Here is a 23438-nt window from a genome sequence, read left to right as displayed (position 1 = left end):
GTTGATGCATCAGCAGTGATTGAGTGACAGTCTGTGACAGCGGCTCAGCGCGCACAGCTGTGTGAACTTCCGCTCTCATAAAAGTCTCATTCTGTAATCTCTCAATAAATTACACATGAATTAAAATTAAACCCAGTAATGTAACGACAGGAACGCCACCCATTGTAAAGAAGTAAAAGTAAAACAATTTCATTAGAAATTTACCTGAGTGGGAGTAAAAAGTACCCACTTTTAAACCTACTCTAAAAGTAAACACTTTTTCAAAAAGTTACTCAAGTGAATGTAATGGAGTAAATGTAGTGCGTTACTACCCACCTCTGCTTTTCAGCATGCTCTCTCTCTCTCTCTCTCTCTCTCTCTCTCTCTCTCTCTCTCTCACTCTGGTTAGTTAGTGACAGATTAGCCAGTATTTCTGAGTAACATTTTCCATTTGAATGTGTTCTAACTCACAGACAGAGTCAGATTCACATTAACATTCATTTCACAAACACCCACTACCTTTATAAAACACATCTCTTTATGCATCTGCTCTTATGAAGTCAATCATGTTAAAGGTATTGTATATGAAAACATGCGTCTGTATTCAGTGCATCATTTTACTATACCAGTCAGCAATCTGCTTAGAGCAAAAACTTCCAAGACATGTTACTCATCCCTGCATTTACGAATGCAGCTAAGACAGGTGTGCACGCTCGCGTGGGTTTGAAATGCACACACACACACACACACACACACACACACACACACATACCACAACTACTACACACGAGCAAACATGGAGAATTCTTTGATATATTAAAGCCATTCAACAGATCGATAGCAAAATGAAAGCTTAGGTCCTAGTAGTATAACTTTGTTACTTCAGCAATGGATTTGTGCTTTTCCTTGCTACATCTCTCTATTGGTAGGATATCTATTTTTATGTATTTTTCTCTCCCTCTCTCTGTTGGTAATGTACTTCTAAAAGACATACAGCTTAGCATTTCCGCACACTTTCTGAGATGGGTTCTAACTTTAGAAAATATTCTTGAAACTTCAGCATGCAGTTGAACAATGAACAATCCAATTTGTCCATCAACTAAATCTATATACTTTTAGGAGTCAGAGCCAAGAATTCAGCTTAGAATAGTGGCATTATGCAGAGGTGCTCAGTCTCCTGGAGATCTGCATTCCTACAGAACTTGCAGCTCTAGCTTGGCTCTGTCACACCTGCCTGTCATATTCACGTGACCCCAAAGACCTTGATTATTGATTCAGGTGTGTTTAATTTAGAGATGATACTAAACTCTGCAGCAAGGTAATGTATATCTCCAGGGTTATTTTTGGAATGGAATTTTGTATGTGGGGTCCACAGAAAGCCTATTCCATATTGTAGTGTGCATCTAAATGCATTCAGCGGTAAACAAAGATATAAACACGGAAAACAGAGTGCAACCACGAAAGCCATCCGGGTAGCGCACGGTGATGGGATAACTGCATTTAGAGAATTGATATGAATGATGGCAGACTTTGATCAGTTTCTGGGTCACGGGATCAAAGACGGAGGAGCGAGAAAGCGAGGAGGCGTCAATTAGGGTATTTAGAAGCACCTTTTGGCTCTGTCCAGAATGGACTATTTTCACATTTCTGAGTTTGGAATGCAGAAGTATACTATAGTGGGGTAAATTTCTATAGTGGTGAATGAGAAACCATAGCAAATCGTATTTTTGCATTCCTATTTGGTCCAACAGCGAAAGATCCACTATTACTTTTCCACAACTTTACAAAAGTGGAAAAAATAAAGAGCAGTGAAATACAGCTGTCAGACGAAAGAAAGATGGCAAATTTACTTTCATTCCTTCAGCAGCTGTATTTGAACCCATCACAGATATTGATTTTTTTTTATATATATATATATATTTTTTTTTATTAATGCCAGGGTAATTTAAAGTATAATGATATACTTTATGTACATGTATCTTAAAAATTTAAAATATAAAAAGTTTTGCTAAATTTACAGATTGCATACTTTAACCTGCAATGCGGTTAAACCTTTCTTTTCCTGTGTGAACAATGAATTGGAGGTAATATCAGCTGTGATTTTTAACTTTTTCTTTTCATTATTTGATGGGACTGCCAAGAATGAAGAAATGTTTATACAAAATTTAATTACAAAAACAACCATATTTATTTATGAGATGAAAACTGGACGGCATGGGTAAAAGTTTCCAAGACAGTTTTATTGTTACCTTCATAAAAAAACAAATCCTTGGGACATAAAAGTGCATGTAGCTGCAGAAACACTCATCTATAATAGCATTAAAACTAATGGGCGACTATAATGGCAACAAAAGTGTCAATTCTGAACCTGGCACATTTTATAATTAATTTATAAAGTTGACATTTACTGAAAAATAGTGTGTCCATTTTTAGTCTTTTTCAATAACTGATGAATGTTTCACACTGTTTGGTTTTGTGTGAATCTCCTTAACCCTTATATTGTGCTCCAGTCAAAACTGACAGATTAACTCTTTTGTTCTTTTTATTTCAGAAAACTGTAGTTTATTCCATTCAGTTGTAATAAAATTCCATGACTTTGTTCACACAGGGCATCTTAACACACATTTTTTTTGTGTTTTTTTTTTTTTGTGTTAATTTTCATAAACATTTTTTGGATTTATTTCACTTTGTTACACCTGTGGTGTTCGCTGTCTAAAATAACCGGCCATTGGAAATAAATGGATTAGGCTACAAAATACAGAAATATTAAGAGTCATCTAAATCTCAGTCATTTAGATGAGTACATGTGTGTATGTGCGTTTGCACACACAAAGTCCTCAGACATGTGCACGCACACACACATACACACACACACACACACACACACACACACACAAAGTGCCCTTTTGTGCTTCGTGTTTCCATGTACACACTTTGAGGAATATTTCAAGATCTATTTATCAGATCTATTATGTTGTGTTTGGGCTCATTTGAATTGTGATAGTATGTTGTAAGTTACAATATGTCATTGTCTGTGTTAACAGGAAGTATTAAGGTAAAACGTGACAAAAACACTCCTGTTTATTATACAGTTTTTATGTCTGTCAGTGGGAATTTCATACACTAATACTCACTGCAGTTTGGCCTCTGAGTGAAACAAATTTATATTTTACTAACTGAGAACTTTCCAACAATATTTAATAAATGGCTATCTCATCTTTTTTATGTTTTTACCAACTCTGAATATAAATGCTGTGATATCAAATTAGCAAATTATGAAAAAAAAAAAAAAAAAAAAAAAAACAATTCTAATTGATCAGCCAATTAAAATGCATTATTTAAGAACTGGTAGGATTAGCTCTGTGCATTATAAAGTCTAAGCTGCAGGGAGTGCCCCCCACTAGCCCTGTATAAGCTCAGTTCAATGAATCCTTCTATCAATAAACAAGATATCCTTTTAAAATATGTTAAAAAATAGAAAAACAGAATGTCTTAATTACTAAAAAAAAAGTTGACAAAAAGATCAAATTTTATCTTCAGATGAAATATGCAATATGTGAGATTTACTAACAGTCTTAGTGGGCCAGTCATTTTTTTACCAGGAACACAAAATATGTCAGCACAAATGAACAGGGCTTGACATGAACTTTTTGCTCACTGGCCACTGTGGCTAGTGGTATTCCAAAGGCACTATCCACTCAGCATTTTCACTAGCCAAAATCCCCTGCCACACGAAAAGTGATAAAGGTAACTGGAGACTGTAACTGCATGGTTTTGTTTGGACATTTTATTTGAACAAGAATAATATGAGTTCAGCAGGACACAAGCCTAATGATTTAGGTCGTCTTTAGAATAACTGAAGGCAAACATGGCCGGTTAGAACAGTAGTAGGATAGAACAAGGGGGACACTTTGTCAATAATGTGTCCATTTGTCCATGGAAGTACAGATTTTAACCCCTTTTAACCATTCTAAATTGTACTTGCCTTCATGAAAGTTTACCATTGTTCTTCCATTTTTTAACAGTGGTGGGCAGTAGCTTCGCTACAAATAGTGAAGCTATTAGCTTAACTACAATTCTGAGTAGCGAGGTGGTAGCTTCGCTAGTTTTTAAATCAAGTAGCTTTTCAGTAGCGAAGCTATATTTTTGATTAGGTAGTGGCGTAGCATTGAGAAAAGCTACATCATGCATTGTACCTGGTGTTTGCTATCTCCAGTTTTGAATCAGAACTAAAGATGTCCGATCACAAATAAATCGCTCATTTGAGTTGGTTCTTTACAATGAATTGGTCACACATGATAGGAAAGCTGTCTGAATCGGTTCACGATTCAATCTGAATGACTCAGAAAGCTTGTGCGTGCGGTGCTGAATCATTTGTGTGCTTGCCAACACGCTAATGGAATATTTTAAAACACGGAAAACAAAGATAACGCTGATTGCAGTGGATCTACAATCAATGGAAACCAAACCTGCAAATGCATTCTATCCTTTGCCAGTAATGAAGAAGGTCTTTATAAAGTTCAACACATGTGCAGCTTGAAAACGACTTCTGCAGGTAAATACATTTTACAACAAAAGAGAATCAAAACACTTAATAGCCTATATGAAAACACATAAAAAAGTACCATGGCATTACCATGTTTTTTGGACATGTACCATTACCTGGGAGCACCATGTTAATACAATGGTATATGAATGTGGTAATCATAGCGAAGTACCATAGTATTTTTTTTTATCACCTTGAAGCACCATGTAAATACAATAGTATATGAATATGGTAATCATATATCAAATTGCCATGGTAGTAACATGGTATTCTTTGAAGTACTTTGAAACACCATGCAAATACAGAATGGTACATAAATATGGTAGGTTTATTTCAAAGTACCATGGTATTACCATCTGATACCATCAGATATCTCATTGTTATTGCCCAGATGTGCTTACACACACACACACACACACACACACACAAGTAATTTGGCCTCTGATCGTAAGCTTCCAGTACATACAGAAATACAACAGCAAGACAGAGAATTACAGGATAAGATGAATAGTATACTGTATGTATGCAGAGTTTTTATACAGCAATGTGCAAATGAAATTATGCTTAAATGGGTATGGGTTTGTCGAGGTGGTAGTAGTGTAAATATGAAAAATAAAATGTAAAAATATTGATTTTTCATATAGAACACATGAGTTTGTATAGGTAGCATGTCTAAATATGAATTCACATGTTGTTGTTTTTTACATGCACATACGTATTGCACCATACTGTATACTTGTATACTGTATTACACTAAACTGTAATATACTGTAACTTGACTTTTCTGTTGAGTAGTTGGTAGCTTAGCTAGCTACATTTTTTAAGTAACTTGCCCAACACTGTATATTAACAGTGGCATTTGTAATGATAAAGGCCATATCCACAGGTCAGACCACAAATGGCTCCACAATACTGTGGTTAGGCTAATGTAGATAGTCCTTCTAAAAAATAAACTATAAGCTAGTATTTGGTATGAAAAACGAATGGCCTAAAATGTTTAGAAACCTTTAACTACATTCACAGTAAATAATTCCATGGAGTAGGCCTACAAAAGGAGATATTGGGTAAAATAAACAGGCAGCATTTACTTTCATTGCATCTTTTTCCACAAGTGGAAAAATACAGTACATTAATATTTTTTTTCATTCGTGGAAGAAAGAAAGTCCTAAGGGTTTGGATCAAAATAAAGGTAAGTGAATGATGACAAAATACTTATTAATAATAAAAATTAAGTCTTATAGACTCGTCCTAATCAATTTAATATGCATCTATACCATATAGCCTACCAGTTAGTGCTACTGGAAGCTTCTTCTCAGGAAGAAGAGGAGCTGATGAACCTTCTTCACAATGACTTCAGTGTGGATGGACCATGTGAGTTCCTCAGTGATGTGGACACCCAGGAACTTGAAGCTGCTGACTCTCTCCACTGGTGCTCCATTGATGGTGATGGGACTGTGTTCTCTGTCTTTTCTTCTGAAGTCCACCACAAGCTCCTTTGTCTTACTGACGTTGAGGGAGAGGTTGTGCTCCTGACACCAATGTGTCAGAGTGTGCACCTCCTCTCTGTAGGCTGTTTCATCATTGTCAGTGATCAGACCTACCACCGTCGTGTCATCAGCAAACTTAATGATGGCAATGGACCTATGCGTTGCCACACAGTCATGTGGGCTGAGAGCTGCCTATTCTAACCACCTGGCGTCTGCTTGACAGGAAGTCCAGGATCCAGCTGCACAGCGAGCTGTTTAAGCCCAGAGCCTGGAGTTTCTCATCAAGCTTGGAGGGCACTATGGTGTTGAATGCTGAGCTGTAGTCTACAAACAACATTCTCACATAAGTTTTCTTTTTTTCCAGGTGGGAGAGAGCAGTGTGTATTGTAGATGCAATGGCATCATCCGTGGAGCGGTTGTTGCGGTAAGCAAACTGCAATGGGTCTAGAGAGAGAGGCAGCACAGAGCAGATGTAATCTCTGATTAGTCTCTCAAAGCATTTGCTGATGATGGGGGTCAGAGCAACAGGGCGCCAGTCATTTAAGCAAGTGATTTTTGATTGCTTTGGAACAGGCACAATGGTGGATGTTTTAAAGCATGTGGGGACTACAGACAAAGAGAGGGAAAGGTTGAAAATGTCCGTAAAAACACCAGCCAGCTGGTTCGCGCATGCTCTGATGATGCGGCCCAGAATGCCGTCTGGGCCTGTAGCTTTGCGGATATTCAGCCGTCGGAAGGATCGGGTTACATCCGCTACAGAGACGGAGAGTGAACTAACCTCTGTAGCTTCGGCTGCGAGAGCTCTCTCCGCGAGGGCGGTGTTATTTCCCTCAAAACGAGCATAAAAAGTATTTAGCTCATCCGGGAGAGAGGCAGCGGTGTTCATGAGTTTTTATTCCCTTTAAAGTCCGTGATGATGTTAATTCCCTGCCACATGCTTCTAGAGTTTTGGTGTTAAACCGTCCTTCAATCTTGTTCCTGTACTGGCGTTTTGCTGTTCTGATAGTTTTCGGAGGGCATAACTGGCTTGTTTATGTTCCTCCACATTCCCGGAATTAAAAGCGGAGGTCCGCACATTAAGTGCCGCGCGAACATCGCTGTTAATCCATGGCTTCTGGTTCGGATAGATCCGTGTTGTTCTGGTTGGAACGACGTCCTCTACGCACTTTCTGATGAAACACATTACGCTATCAGCGTAAAGCTCAATGTTGTCATCAGAGGCGGACCGGAACATCTCCCAGTCCGTGTGATCAAAACAGTCCTGTAGCGTAGAGTCTGATTGGTCCGACCAGCACTGGATCGTTCTGAGAGTGGGTGCTTCCTGTTTCAGTTTCTGCCTGTAAGCGGGCAGAAGCAGAATGGAAGAGTGGTCCGGTAAGCCAAATGGTGGACGGGGGAGGGATTTGTAGCCATCCCGGAAGGGAGAGTAGCAATGGTCCATTGCTACAAATGTACCACCAGCACATTGTGTTGAAACTAATGTGCTGGTGGTATTTTGATGCGACTGATTTGAAACTGGCTTTATTAAAGTCCCCGGTCACAATGAACGTGGCCTCGGGGTGCACGGTTTCCTGCTTGCTTATAATCCCATACAGTTCCTTGAGTGCCCGGTCTGTGTCGGCTTGTGGCGGGATGTACATAGCAGTGATAATGACCACTGTAAATTCCCTCGGTAGCCAGAATGGTCGACACAGAGGCATGAGAAATTCCAGATCAGGAGAGCAGAAAGACTTGATAGAATGTACATTCCTCTGATCACACCAGGATTTGTAGATCATAAAACATACACCACCACCTCTGCTTTTACCTGAGAGGTCTTTCACTCTGTCCGCTCAGTGCACGGAGAACCCCGTGGGTTCAATGGCTGAGTCTGGAATCTCCGCAGACATCCAAGTTTCCGTAAGGCAGATAATGCAGCAGTCCCTCGTCTCTCGTTGGAAAGAGATCCGCGCTTTCAGATCGCAGAGCTTGTTATCCAGAGACTGAACATTTGCCAGTAGAATACTGGGTAGCGGGGGTCGATTTGCGCGGCGTCTTACTCTGATGAGAACGCTGGCTCTGTTTCCCCTTTTCCTCCTGCATTTCCGCGGCCGTGCAGCACAGACAAAGGGGTCTGCTTGCGTGTTTGTAAACAGCGGGTCGGCATTGAGGAATTTGAAGTCCGGTTTACGGTGTGTAATTGCTGAACCAATGTCCAAAAGTGTTTGTCTGTCGTAGACAATAAGGCAGACAACATCCTAGACAAAAAACATAAGAACTGTAAACAAAACAAACAAAACACTACCATGTTGTGTCGGAGCTCGCAACGCAGCAGCCATACTTGGCGCCTCTGTATCTGATCACAGCAGCACGCTGATGTGCACTGCGTCAGTTCATAAGAAAGCACAATTAATTCATGTGAGAACCATATTTACCGCTTATAAAACGCTGTATGACAGATGAATACAATTACATTTTCTTCGGCTGCGGCTACCCGCCAAAGTAAGATTGTAAGATTGACAGAGTTACCCGCCACTGCCGATTTGTACCCGCATTTGGCAGGTGGGCAGGTGTTAATGTCAGGCCCTGCAAACGAACACAACACAAGGGTTAAAGCACCTGTGCACTCATTTGTAAAATGATTTTGACAATCTTTGTAATTGTGAATATAAAGATGCTTATGCAGACACATTTATTTTTTATTTTTTGTTTAATCTGATTAAATAAAGAAAGATTCGCCACAGAGGATGTGCCTTCAGAGATGTAATGACTGTCGGTTTTCCCACAGTCTCTTGAGCTCTTTAAAGATGAAATTCTTTGATATATCAGTGTGGAATTCTATAATTATATGAATAAACTGATTCTTGATATTGAAGGTTGTGCTGAGTTTGCATATCAGAATCTTTCATTTATTACCATCATCATCATCATCATCATAACCACCTTCACGAGACTGCAGATTTTAAATGTCTGCTAAAAGTGTGTTTTTCAACTTGAAGCAGTACACTAAGATGGCTTAAAAGTGAAAATACATGGACTACAAACCACAAAACTCATATTTTGATTCTATGGGGACTTTAGATAATGTCACTCTGTGCTATTCGAAGATTACACTGTGCTGCTTTTGTTTATTTGACCTACAGTATTCAGCATATGGCCAGATGTGAACTAGAAGATCTCTAACCAGAGAAATTACGTGTGCAAGCCCAAGGCAGGCTATGTTTCTGGAGACTAAATGAGCTGAATTTTTAAAGCAGGCAAATGTGAACAGATAATTTAAACACTGAGCAATTAACAGCATCTCTTGTGACTAGTAAGGTGTAGAATGCAAGTTTTTTCTCATCCATCCTGATGATTTCTGACAAATCAAGCCTGTCTCCCCGCTGTCTTGTGCTCCCACGATACAGGAAAGTCATCGCCCTTTCATTCCGCTTACACTAATATTTGCATTTGCAGCTGATATGGGCGGCACTCCCTCTAAGCTACACAATGTTTCCTTTCCAAATTGCAGGTTTTCTGGCTGTAATGAGTGGATAATATAATTCACCCCACTGAGAGGATCCAACGCTCACAATATTTACATCTTGACATTTAAGTCAGCACGGTTTGATAAGTATCCATTAAATACAGGCAGAGGGGAGACCTCACCGAGCCTGCCACTGAACTGAACTTCTCAGTTTCATCATTTACACTTAGTGACCTTATACTGTATGTCCTTATTGATCAGATTGCAATCCGATTGATTATCCACATTCCATTTACTCTTGGCCACATAAATGTGTCTCTGTAAAGCGAATGTAAATCTGGTTTACTATTCCAGCACTACTGTATATGCGTATATAACAGAATTCACTTCTGTGATAATGCTAATGCCAGGCAACGAGTATTCCTCAAATCATTTTGTTTCTGTTAGTTATATAAGAATTTCTGTTGACGGCTCTATTCGGTCCATCTGGAAATATAAGTTTGAATTTTGTGGTTGCTCTACCAATGTGTCTCATCCATGATGGCTCACTACGTGTGGATTGCAGGGCTCCCAAACCACTGTATGCTGACGTAGTTCCATTTAGGATGAGTGAAGTTTACATATGTGGCCTGAACAACCAGATTTACATTTGGCCGGGTTGCGTCTCGTATGCATGTGGTGGTTTGAGTGAATGGATTGCTATCTGACTCGAATGCATCTTGGAGGGCAACTTATAATTGGTCTCTTATGATTAGATAGTAGGGTTGTAAAAAAATATTGTTTTGTATTGTATCATACGATACGACGCTCACTGTACAATATCATATGTATCGTACGATACATAAACAAACAGATTATAGTGTAATTAAAACCAAGCAGCACAATATTCAGAGATGTGGAACAGTCTCCTACCGCGAGAGGTGGCACTGAGAGCTCACAGGAAAACAGAGCAACATACTTGCAGTACATAGGCAAGAAGATTGATGAAACAAGGGTTTCATGTCCTGGTGCTACAGTACATCGAACATGTTGTTTTATTTACGCCGACATCACGCACAAATCAGTGGATTTGTGAGGCAGAAACAGCAGCAGTAAGTTTAACAGCTGCCTCTCCCAGTCAACACTGAGCATGTCATGCACAGCAAGACGTTCATAAGTTATGAGTCATAACTATCAAAAATCAGCTTATTCAAAAAACCGACAATGCAAGAAACCTGCGATTACATTTAATTATCTACTTTTAACTTCAAAATGTAAAAAGCTTTGGAAGAACACTTGCGCACATTTTATAAGCCAGAAATAACGCTGGTAAAGTTTACATGCAAAGTGAAACAAGGGGAAAGGGGGCAAAAAAATTACATGTGCCGATCAGTTTTTGCTCAAGCTGCTAAATAATATTGGATTATGTAGATACAGTATATTGTAAAACCAGAGGTCAGCTTTTGTTGAAAGAATTTTTCTCCCTTGCTAAAGTCACTTCAGCTTGTTCATAGAGGGATTTCAGACAACAATGCATGATTTTCTATAAAGCTGCTTTGAAACTATTTGTACTGTAAAAAGTGCTATACAGATATAAATGACTAGAGTGTAGACAAATGGATTTTCTCAAGAAAAACATTACAATTTTGAGTTTATATTAGTTTTTCTCAACAATCAAACATAATAAATGCAGTGCTGTTGTTTAAGTTACTTAGAGCTCTGCTTTTTGTTGCCAATGTCAGACCCTTTTGTGGCATTTATTGTATAAAGACATTTATGTTGAATTCTTGAATAAGTTTGAGTGAAACATTTGTGAGTGCTCATATCATATTGTATCGTATCGTAACGTATCGTGCAATTTGTGTGTCGTTACATGCCTATTGGATAGCTATCTGATCTGAAAAAACATACCAGTTTCATGACAAGTTGAAATAATTAGTCTGCGATGGCGAAATCGTAAGATCTAAAAAATTTTACTCACAAAGAGAAAAATATTTCAACCAACGAGCAATGTTATTATGCTTTTTCCTAAGTTGAACCCCTAACCCAAACATAAACCAGAAAGTCGCTTACTCAAAACCCAAACCTTACCATGATTTTAATAGGAAAATAATTTTTGTGTGCGATGAAAGAAAAAACATATGGATTTGGAACGAGAGATGGGTAGTGGTTTCAGGTTAAAGACATTAATCAGTCATTTATATTGCATAAATGAATATAATATTCTCTATTCACTGACATTTCATTGACTACGTTTACATGGACACCAGAAAGCGGCATATTGCGAGAAAGCAGCATTCTTAATGACATGCACTTTATAAGCGGCATGCTCTTTACTCCTGTATACATGCGGCTCGGTCAGTAAGCAGCTTTTTCCAGAGCAAGGTAATTACCCTGCTACGCTTGTGTAAATAACATGGTATCTGAGGAAGACTTCACTATTTAATTATCCATTGCTTCGCTTTTATTTCCAGATATTCCAGAGTTGCTGCTGTGTTTGTTTCCTTAACTTTCTATCGCAAACTGCAGCGGAATTGTGCTTCATTATTGGGGTTTCTCTTTACATAAAACTCCTGGATACCCTCAATGTACAAGTGCATATACGCAAACGTGAGGGACCGTCAATATTTTACAGTTGTGTTTATAAATGGGTATAGTTTATAGTGTATGTGCTTTTCCCATTGTATTCCCAGAAATTTTTTGATGATTTGTTGTTAGGCTCCATCCTATGACGTTTGTTATTCGGTCTGTTCCACGCACATACGCACTCTTCAAAAACCTGTTAGAATGCCACGTATATGTTTACATTGCCACATAAGCAGATTTCACTGGGAGAAACCTAGGTGTGTTAAACCGCTTTCTCTTAATCCCTTAAACGGCGTAAGGAAATCGGCGTTCTCGATTACTTGACGTTTCAGAATGCCACTTACTGCAAAAACCCTGGAATAACCTGCTTTCTTAAGTGCATGAAAACTTGGTCATTGTGAAGAAAAACATTTTGAATAGGAGGCTAGCAAAAAAATTGTTTGAGAGAAAAATTTGAGATACTGTATGTCAAATAAGGCATAGAAACAGAGATGAGAAAACATGCATAGGGAAGAGCAGGAGATAGTGGGCAGCGAGAAAGTGAGAAATGGTAAGAAAAGAAAAAATAAACATACACTATCTCCCCAAGGCCAAACACACACTCACAGACATCCACCCATGTTGCAGCTCACACACACACACAGACCCAACCCCCCCCCCAGTCACTGTATGTCATTGTATGTTTGTATTTGAGAACAACCCTGATCAAATCTTGAAGGGCCATATTGTGGAATCCCATCATGTTGTGTACACAGAAATTAAATGCCCTGTCACTGCAGTTAGTGAGATGCATGAGAAAGAATATGGTGGCAAGAATCGTTTCTCGGCTGAGAAGTCGATCTCTTGGGATGGTTGACATTTTCACGTTTCACACAGGCAGTTGACCAGCAGCGTCAGCCCCATTTTGACCTAGTCAGGATAGATTAATTTGATGTGAGGTTTGTGCAGAGAAGAATTGATTGGCTGTTGCACCCTGTACTGCCACTGAAGGATAAGTCCATTCTGTAATGCAACATTAAGCATTTTAAGCATTCCCAGTCCAACTTGCTAAAGGTCATTCCATTCTAACATTCTATGGGATGCTGTAACATTGGATCATGTTGGTTGGAGAGATACATTCAAATATACCTCAGAATCGTCTTTATAACATGCTGTAATGGTTCCAATTCTTTGCCTGCTTCTCATGTTCTACTGCCTGTTAAGGCCTCTACTTAGTCTTATGCAATGAAATGACAAAATTATAAAATAATTGTGTACATTTTACACCAAAACTACTCACACCAAGTCTGATGCACTTATGCTTAACTATAGCTCTCATGACCAACAAAACTGGAACTAGCCTGTGAGATTTTGAAGACAGGGCACAGCTCAGATTTAGAGTTTTTATTTCAGGTGATATGAAAACAGCACCCCAAAGCTGCAGTATCGATCTGTGTGCAAATCCACATAACTGTCCCTGTACTAAAACTCCCTCCACAAACAGGGATCAGAAACTTTATACCACCTCAGATTTAGAAATGATGCCCTCTGTAAACACGATGGCTGATTCTAAGACTTGCTCCAACCATTAACGGTCATGTTCAATAGCTCAGGCTAAATTTCAGCTGAAGCCTATGGTGCTTTGTAGGGTGAAACCCGCTAAGCTGTACTGATCCAAAATAAACTGTTTTGAATGCTTTAGACAATGTGGGTGAATTGTGAAAGATCAAGAGAAATATTGGAAGAAATAAATTCAAACTTTTTTTGCGTTTGTGTTTTTTACTCATTATTGCAGTTAATATTGTATTCTCTCTCTCTAATAGATCTGTTTCAAAGGCATGTCTGCGAATTTCAAACCTTTAGAAAGAGAGTAACACTCATTGATTTGATATTGAGATTGTGAGATAGGGTGAAGATCTCTGCTAGAAATTCAATCATTTTGATGTCATCGGGCACCCAGAGTAGTTCTGTTATAAATTTGTTTGGTTATGTCTCCTTTGCCTCTTTGTGATCTTCTGAGCTTTAATTAAAGTTCTCATTCAAAAAAATACTGGGTAAAGCTCTTGTTTTTCCTGCATAAGAAAAACATGGACTCTAAATAAATTTTTTGGGTTGACTAACCCCACGTCCAAATGTGCGTACTTTCCTGCTACACACAGCATGCAACAAACATGTCAAATGAACGGGATGTCCGAAAAATCAGTATTCATGATACAGTAGGTGAACAATACCTACTGTAGATGACCAACTGCATCTGCTGAGATCCTGAAGTGTACAACCCGTGGACATACAGTACTGTGCAAAAGCACATAAGATATTTCACAAAAACATTTGTCTTAAGGCGGTTATTAATATCTTCAGCTTTATTGAGTCAAAATGAAATATACATTTTAGACTATCAAAACTTTCCTTTTGCAAATAGAATAGAATAGAATAGAAGAACAGGGAGCCCTGCAACAGATTGCATGACCCCCACAGAGCCCTCCACTGAACATCGAGTCTGGGATTACATGAAGAGACAGAAGCAACTGAGACAGCCTAAATACAGGGCTGCCAACTCTAATGCATTGATCGGAGCAAAGAGGGCACTGACAGCGCATGGGCAAACAAGAAAGAGCAGGCAGCACCGTGCAGCAGCGAGTTATTCAGACCAATCAGGGGGAAAGCAGCAGCACAGCATCTCTCCCTCTCTCCAGCCACCCCCCACCAACTCTCACGTTGAGCTGAACTCAAAAGCTGGCAGCCCTGTAAATAGATAGAAGAACTGCAGTGAATTTTCCAAGGAGCTTGGAATATCCTATCTGCCAACAACCAAGAAAAACTGTGTCCAGGTGTACCTAGGAGAAATGGTGCAGTTTTGAAGGCAAAAGTGGTCACACGAAATTTTGATTTAGTTTTTTTTTTGTTTTTGTTTACTGGTCTTTGTTTGATGTTAATTTATAAATGAAAACTATTTCTGTCATTATTGTTGAAGAAATCCTCACTAGGAAAACATTTTCACAAGTGCCTAGAAGTACTTTTGCACAGTACTGTGTAATGTAATAGCAGATGAGGAGCCCTCTATTTTGAAAAGTTACAAATAAAAAATGTCTGAAACTGTGAGCCAGGCAGCTCTTTTTAAGTGTTAGAGCTATAGGTACCAAGAATTTGAATTTATTTTTATTTATTTTTTGCAATTGTTGTAAGAACATTATAGGTCAAAGAAAAAATTGGGTCAATGGACAATGCCAGCATGGCAGATGTATGGTCGGGAATGTATTTATACTGCACATCTTAATACCAAAAGAATGTACTAGAATGATCGAGAAGAAAGTTCTTTGAATGCAGTGCATAGTATAAAAGTACTGGAATTCGGATGCAATCTAAATAAGTGTTGCTATAAAAAATATAACCACAAATATGACATAGACAGTTATACATAGCAAGTGTGGCAATACATGCATGTGATGACAGATTGTGGTTGATATGACTACACTACTACAGGTGTGCATATGTAAATTAAATGCCGACTGCATTGCCTCTTGATACAAATGTTCATGTAAAATATGTGTGTTTTTCTTAAAGTGCACGTGAAGGCTGGCACATGTGAAGTGATTGCAGCCCATCGCTGCTGTAACAAAAATAAGATTGAGGAGAGATCACAGACAGTGAAGTGCTCCTGCTTCCCTGGACAGGTTGCTGGGACGACAAGGGCTGCACCTTCCTGCGTGGATGGTAAAAAATTCACTACAGTTCAATTTTATTTCCTTTTGTTCCTTTCGCAAATTAAATTCCACTATCTATATTTTGTTTTGGCCTTTAATGTTGTTCTGTGTAATATATATATATATATATATATATATATATATATATATATATATATATATATATATATATGCATATACAGTGCATTCAGAAAGTATTCAGACCCCTTCATTTTTTCACATTTTGTTATGTTGCAGCCTTTTGCTAAAATGCTTTAAATTATTTTTTTGTCATAATGACAAATTACCAGATTTTTTGATAACTTTGCAAATTTATTAAAAAGAAAACACTGAAAGATCACATTGACATAAGTATTCAGACCCTTATCTCAGAATTTAGTTGAAGTACCTTGGGCAGCGATTACAGCATCAAGTCTTTTTGGGTATGATGCGACAGTCTTTGCACACATGGATTTGGGGATTTTCTGCCATTCTTCTCTGCAGATCCTCTCAAGCTCTGTCAGGTTGGATGGGGACCATCAGTGTACAGCCATTTTCAGGTCTCTCCAAAGATGTTTGATTGGGTTCAAGTCCAGGCTCTGGTTGGGCCACTCAAGGACATTCACAGAGTTGCGTTGAGTCACAGAGTTGCACTAAGCCACTGTTGTTTTGTCTTGGCTGTGTGCTTAGGGTCATTGTCCTGTTGGAAGGTGAACCTTTGGCCCAGTCTGTGGTCCTGAGCACTCTGGACCAGGTTTTCATTAAGGATATCTCTGTATATTGCTGTATTCAGCTTTCCTTCAACCATGACCAGTCCCTCAGTCCCTGCCGCTGAAAAACACCCCCATAGCATGATGCTACCACCACCATGCTTCACTGATGGGATGGTAATGCACAGGTAATGAGTGGTGCCTGGTTTGCAGTGCCTGCCTTTAGGTGCTTTTTTATGTGTCTTGCACTGAGGAGAGGCTTCCATCTGGCTACTCTGCCATAAAGCCCAGATCGGTGGAGTGTTGCAGTGCTGGTTGTCCTTCAGCAAGTTTCTCCCATCTCCACACATTATCTCTGGAGCTCAAACAGAGTGACCATCAGGTTCTTGGTCACCTCTCTTACCATGTCCCTTCTCCCCCAATTGTTCAGTTTGGCCTGGTGGCCAGCTCTAGGAAGAGTCCTGGTTGTTCCAATCTTCTTCCATTTAAGAATTATGGAGGCCACTGTGCTCTTGGGAAACTTCAATGCAGCCGAAATTTTTTTGTAGCCTTCCCCAGATCTGTGCCTCGACACAGTTCTGAGTTCTGCAGGCAGTTCCTGATATGCAATTTCAGCTGTGAGACCTTATATAGACAGGCGTGTTCCTTTCCAAATCATGTCCAATCAACAGGGTCGGGGAGTAACAGAATACATGTAACGGGATTATGTATTTCAAATACAAAATATAAGTAACTGTATTCCACTACAAACCTTGTGTAAATTGTCAGCTTTACGCTAAGCTAAAATGCTATTTCTAGCCATTTTACATGCACATGTTACCAGGCACGATCATATTTTTTATCAAGAAAATTCACGTTAGATCATAATTTCTTTTTTTTTTTTCAAGTAAGACCTTTGATATTAGGGCAAAAATCGTATTCTTGATAATAATTTTTGTATTGTTTTTCTGTAAAAATATCTAAAAATCCTTAAAACAAGATCAACTTGATTGATCTTGTTTTAGAAACAACACTGCATAATGTATTTTTAACATGTGTATTCTGTCTTACTGTACTGGCAGAGTTTTTATAGTCAAAACAAGTGAAAACAAATCTACCAGTGCTGAAGAAGTAATCCAAAGTATTTAGAATACGTTACAGAACTTGAGTAATCTAATGGAATATGTTACAAATTACATTTTACAGCATGTATTCTGTAATCTATAGTGGAATACATTTCAAAAGTAACACTCCCAACCCTGCCAATCAATTGAATTTGCCACATGTGGACTCCAATCAAAGTGTAGAAACATGTCAAAGATGATCCAGAGAAATGGGATGCACCTGAGCTAAATTTCAAGTGTCATAGCAAAGGGTCTGAATACTAATGTCAATGTAATATTTCAGTTTTTTCTTTTTAATAAATTAGCAAATGTATAAAAAATCTGGTTTTTGCTTTGTCATTATGGGGTATGGAGTGTAGATTGATGTGGAAAAAATAATAATTTTAAGCATTTTAGCAAAAGGCTGCAACATAACAAAATGGGAAACTAATTTCAGAAGTGGTCTGAAAATTTCTGAATGCACTGTATATACAGGTGCATCTCAATAAATTAGAATGTCCTGGAAAAGTTCATTTATTTCAGTAATTAAACTCAAATTGTGAAACTCGTGTATTAAATAAATTCAATGCACACAGACTGAAGTAGTTTAAGTCTTTGGTTCTTTTAATTGTAATGATTTTGGCTCACATTTAACAAAAACCCACCAATTCACTATCTCAAAAAATTAGAATATGGTGACATGCCAATCAGCTAATCAACTCAAAACACCTGCAAAGATTTCCTGAGCCTTCAAAATGGTCTCTCAGTTTGGTTCACTAGGCTACACAATCATGGGGAAGACTGCTGATCTGACAGTTGTCCAGAAGACAATCATTGACACCCTTCACAAGGAGGGTAAGCCACAAACATTCATTGCCAAAGAAGCTGGCTGTTCACAGAGTGCTGTATCCAAGCATGTTAACAGAAAGTTGAGTGGAAAGAAAAAGTGTGGAAGAAAAAGATGCACAACCAACCGAGAGAACCGCAGCCTTATGATTGTCAAGCAAAATCGATTCAAGAATTTGGGTGAACTTCACAAGGAATGGACTGAGGCTGGGGTCAAGGCATCAAGAGCCACCACACACAGACATGTCAAGGAATTTGGCTACAGTTGTCGTATTCCTCTTGTTAAGCCACTCCTGAACCACAGACAACGTCAGAGGCGTCTTACCTGGGCTAAGGAGAAGAAGAACTGGACTGTTGCCCAGTGTTCCAAAGTCCTCTTTTCAGATGAGAGCAAGTTTTGTATTTCATTTGGAAACCAAGGTCCTAGAGTCTGGAGGAAGGGTGGAGAAGCTCATAGCCCAAATTGCTTGAAGTCCAGTGTTAAGTTTCCACAGTCTGTGATGATTTGGGGTGCAATGTCATCTGCTGGTGTTGGTCCATTGTGTTTTTTGAAAACCAAAGTCACTGCACCCGTTTACCAAGAAATTTTGGAGCACTTCATGCTTCCTTCTGCTGACCAGCTTTTTAAAGATGCTGATTTCATTTTCCAGCAGGATTTGGCACCTGCCCACACTGCCAAAAGCACCAAAAGTTGGTTAAATGACCATGGTGTTGGTGTGCTTGACTGGCCAGCAAACTCACCAGACCTGAACTCCATAGAGAATCTATGGGGTATTGTCAAGAGGAAAATGAGAAACAAGAGACCAAAAAATGCAGATGAGCTGAAGGCCACTGTCAAAGAAACCTGGGCTTCCATACCACCTCAGCAGTGCCACAAACTGATCACATCCATGCCATGCCGAATTGAGGCAGTAATTAAAGCAAAAGGAGCCCCTACCAAGTATTGAGTACATATACAGTAAATGAACATACTTTCCAGAAGGCCAACAATTCACTAAAAATGTTTTTTTTATTGGTCTTATGATGTATTCTAATTTTTTGAGATAGTGAATTGGTGGGTTTTTGTTAAATGTGAGCCAAAATCATCACAATTAAAAGAACCAAAGACTTAAACTACTTCAGTCTGTGTGCGCTGAATTTATTTAATACACGAGTTTCACAATTTGAGTTGAATTACTGAAATAAATGAACTTTTCCACGACATTCTAATTTATTGAGATGCACCTGTATATATATGGGTGGGTATATATGTATATACTGTATATGTATTATATGTACTGTATATATTAGGGCTTGGAAATTTAATGAGTTAATTTCTACGATTAGTAAAAAACATTTTATGCAATTTATGGAGTATCCTCTTTCACTTTCTGAAACTTGATTAATGTTATCCCCCACTTCCTGTGGCTAAAATTGGCATATATAAATTTTCAGGATGTACACGCTCGACTCAACCGCATATCCTAGCACAGAAACTGATTGTGTGGAGAAGTGCATGCTTATTCATTACGTGTGACGCATGTCCCATGCATAATTATCACGGGAGCAAATTTACTGTACGGAAAATGGATACTTCACCCGCAAGTGTGGAGCCAGGTGTGGGATAGTTGCGGGCAAGCTGCCGTATCTCTTTGCTTCACCTGAAAATGCTCACTCGCTGTCATCTAAACCAGTGTCAAAAACGGAACTGTGCGAGAGAGACCCAGGGCTCTATTTTTGCTACGCGCTATGAACATGCGCAACGTCTTATCTTTTTTCATGAGAGCACTAATTTTAAGCGCAATTTTCGTGCCAGCGCAAAGTGCAAGTGGCCATGGGTGGGGGAGGGGGTGTGCTATCTGTGGGTGTATGTGTGAAACTGTGGGTGTATATGAAGGGACACAAAGCACAATTTGCTATTTTCCTGAGAAATTGGTCATTGCGCTAAGATGTTTCAAAAGACGGTCTGTTTGCAGTGGAAAGTCCAAACTCTGTTCCTGTGTTTGCAGTTCAGCAGGTGGTAATAAAGTCCACATCCAAATAGAAAATAAAGTGGAACATCAAATTATGTACAGTACATAACGATCACTGTTGTAGCCATATTATGAAACAAATATTCATTGTGTAAAACTATTTTTAGGTCATGTTTTTTCATTTTTTATTTATTATTATTATTATTATTATTATTATGTATAAATTTACAACTTTGTTTTGGTATTTTTCCATCTGTTGTTGTAAAGTGATTTTTAAGTCTGCAAATAGGCAGGTGGAAAAAGTTGGAGAGAGTAATATGTTTGAATTTGGTATGATTTGTTGTTTGTTTTTTTACCACTGCATTATTTTTATAACATTTTCTTTTTGCTTAAAGTGTAATTTGAATTTTGAATTTTTTTGGTTTAATTATTTAGTGTTTCAATAAATACATTTTTCAAAATCGACTTGTAGAAGTGAAGTGCGTTCCAGCACAATCATGTTAATACTGGCCATGATTTGTGTGTCAGAAGATGAAAATGATTAATAATAGTTACATTCTCTATCATTTAATGGAGCATGAATCCAAATCATGATGAGAACCACATTTTGCATGCTTATAAAAGGAGCGTGTCACTGACAATATGCCTGACATTCAAGAGGGATGTAATTAATTCACAAAAGAACATATGTCCATATTTCTGTTCTTCTAATTCATTGCATACAGTCCTTTAACACTACCAACTTCTTATGAATGTGCTGTCTTTGTTTATGTTGGTTTATGTTTGTTTGTGCTGGTGCTTGTCAGGGATTGGACCAAATAATATGACACAGGCAGTGCCGGAGAAGAACCTCAGAATTAAATTGCACTTGACCCTGCCCATTAGCGCTTTGCGCACAATTTCGCCAAACCCACTTGCTTGCACGAAAATATCAAAACTTTCCTGGCCATGCCCATTGACTTTGCATTTATGACTTATGGCAAAACTGTGTGATTATTTTTTTTTATTGATTCAAGTAAATTTTACATTTACACATTTAGCAGAAACTGTTGTTCTGATACATTTGAAATTGGGTAGAAATTGTAGTTCTCAAGAAATACAATCTCAGGCATCAGTCTACTAAACTTGGAGAGCAGTATGCTAGGTAAAAGGGGTTCATATGTGTTTCCATGCATCATACTGTATAACTGTAATAAAAAATAAAATAAAAAAACGGGCCCCTGACAAAGAATACACCTGGTTTGTGGATTAAAGGGTATAACAGCAGCTTTTTCTGCCTTCCTCTCATACGTTATATGATCTCATGAACTGCTGAAACAAGAGAAATTGTGTCCTGTATCTTTCACTCTTTCTCTCTTTCTCTCTATTTTTCCTCATTGTGTGACTTTCTTGGCTGACTGACTGGTTCAATTAATATTGTGTCAACACTGTCCACTTGACAGAGAAATCGATCTATCTTATTTTGCCTGAGTGTAAGCTCAGGAAAAAAATAGCTCAAGTGTCTCTACAGAGAGCGCTCAGCGTGAGAGGAAATGTCAAATAAGCCATGTTTCATCCCATCTTGCACTTCATTCTCTCTCTGTATCATCTCAAATATCTTCTCATCTGTTTGCCATTTTCCTGCTGCTGAGCTGAACTCCATCATCCTATCTATATTTAGGGGTCATATCCTACATTATATTTTTTTTTATCATTTTATTTTTTCCATGAAGTCCACTTGTTTTATCATAGTCCAATATAGTCACGTTTAGTCAGATTATTGTCACAAAGTCTGGTCCAGTTTGCAGCCTATTCTGGCCATGAACCACCCACTTAGACAGTATGGGTCTGTCTGACTGACATGAAAAGTGAAAAACACAGTTTATTTAGGAGCAGGTTTATCTGAAATAGATGATACCATAATAAATAGCCATAAAATTACCATAATAATAGACTAACTATCCAAAAATAATTATTTCACAGATATAACTTAAAAAGAGTGAAACATAGAGTTCTGCTCATGGATATCTAGTTTACTTGCTACTTAGCACCTCAAACAAAACTCTGAATATCTTTGTGTGTTTATGTAATTAACTAAGTCTTCTTTTCCTTGTTTCCTGTGATTGTTTTTGTAGCGTCTATAGTAGCTCAGAAGTGGTGGTGTCAGATGCATCCATGTTTGGATGGTGAAGAGTGTAAAGTTCTGCCCGACCTCACAGGCTGGAGTTGCAGCACAGGCAACAAAGTGAAGACCACCAAGGTCAGTATACACATCCACACACACCTCAAAACAAGAGGACCGTCCTCTTGGTCAGCTGATACCTTGGCTTTGAAAGCCTACAGGGTCATTCAAACTCTTATTTCTAAATGACTGTATGAGAGGAAGTAAGCATTAGCCAGTGGTGTTGTGACGAGAAGGAGGGCTGGGCCGGGCCGTGACTATGCACGCCCGGCCCCCAATCGGGCTAATCAGCCGAGGAGAGGGATAAATGCAGCCGGATGCGGCAGTTCAGGAGAGAGAGAGCCACACACAGCTGCCGTGTGTGTGTTTATGTTTGTGTCTTTTTGTTTAAGTTCTTATTAAAGTGAGTGGTCGAGGACCAGGCGACAGCATGTCTGGGAACCGGCGAGCAATTTATTTTTCTCTCTCTCTCTCATTGTTGCTCCGCTTGCCCTTTCCCTCTCCTCTTTTTTTTTCCCCCTCTCCTAGTCCCCCTCCCCAGCTCTAGAGAGGCGGGAAAAAGCCTGTTTGTTTCAAAAAAAATTCTATTAATGTTTTATTTACAACATTTGTTCCAAACCTTTAAATAATGTTAACCAAAGTTGTTGGAACGTTCCCTGTTAGGTGGGTTAGGAGTTCATGTGAGGAGAGTCTGAAGTTTTTTGGAACTGACATCAAACACAAAACAGCCTGATTTAGAAATAAAAGAAGAACAAAAGAGAACAGAGACAATCCATTTTAATCATGCCAATAAAGCTTCTTGAATCTTGACAAAGAGAGACAGAGACAGAAAAAGAGACAGACAACCACAAAAACACAAACACACACACTTATGTTATGAGTAACAGATATGAAGCAGCTGACTGAGACTGTTTTCCCTGGAAGAAGTCAAAGGCAGATAAAAGGAGGGAAAAAAAAATTAAGTGACCAGATGACTTGTTGTAAACCTTTGTTCTGATCACTA

The 23438-nt window shown here is 38.7% G+C and overlaps 1 protein-coding gene across 2 annotated transcripts in view; it reads left to right on the top strand.

Annotated features, from left to right (window-relative positions):
- Positions 1–23438, top strand: part of LOC127415308 (chemokine-like protein TAFA-2) — a 186564-nt gene that overhangs the window by 151174 nt on the left and 11952 nt on the right. For both annotated transcript variants that reach the window (XM_051654019.1, XM_051654016.1), the window contains 2 exons: positions 15566–15715; positions 22389–22513. In XM_051654019.1, the coding sequence (XP_051509979.1) occupies positions 15566–15715; positions 22389–22513 (275 nt within the window). The remainder of the gene's footprint in view (positions 1–15565; positions 15716–22388; positions 22514–23438) is intronic.

The sequence above is a fragment of the Myxocyprinus asiaticus genome, chromosome 24 (assembly GCF_019703515.2).
Source record: "Myxocyprinus asiaticus isolate MX2 ecotype Aquarium Trade chromosome 24, UBuf_Myxa_2, whole genome shotgun sequence".
Classification (NCBI taxonomy): Eukaryota; Metazoa; Chordata; class Actinopteri; order Cypriniformes; family Catostomidae; genus Myxocyprinus; species Myxocyprinus asiaticus.
This window is presented reverse-complemented; position numbering and strand designations above follow the sequence as displayed.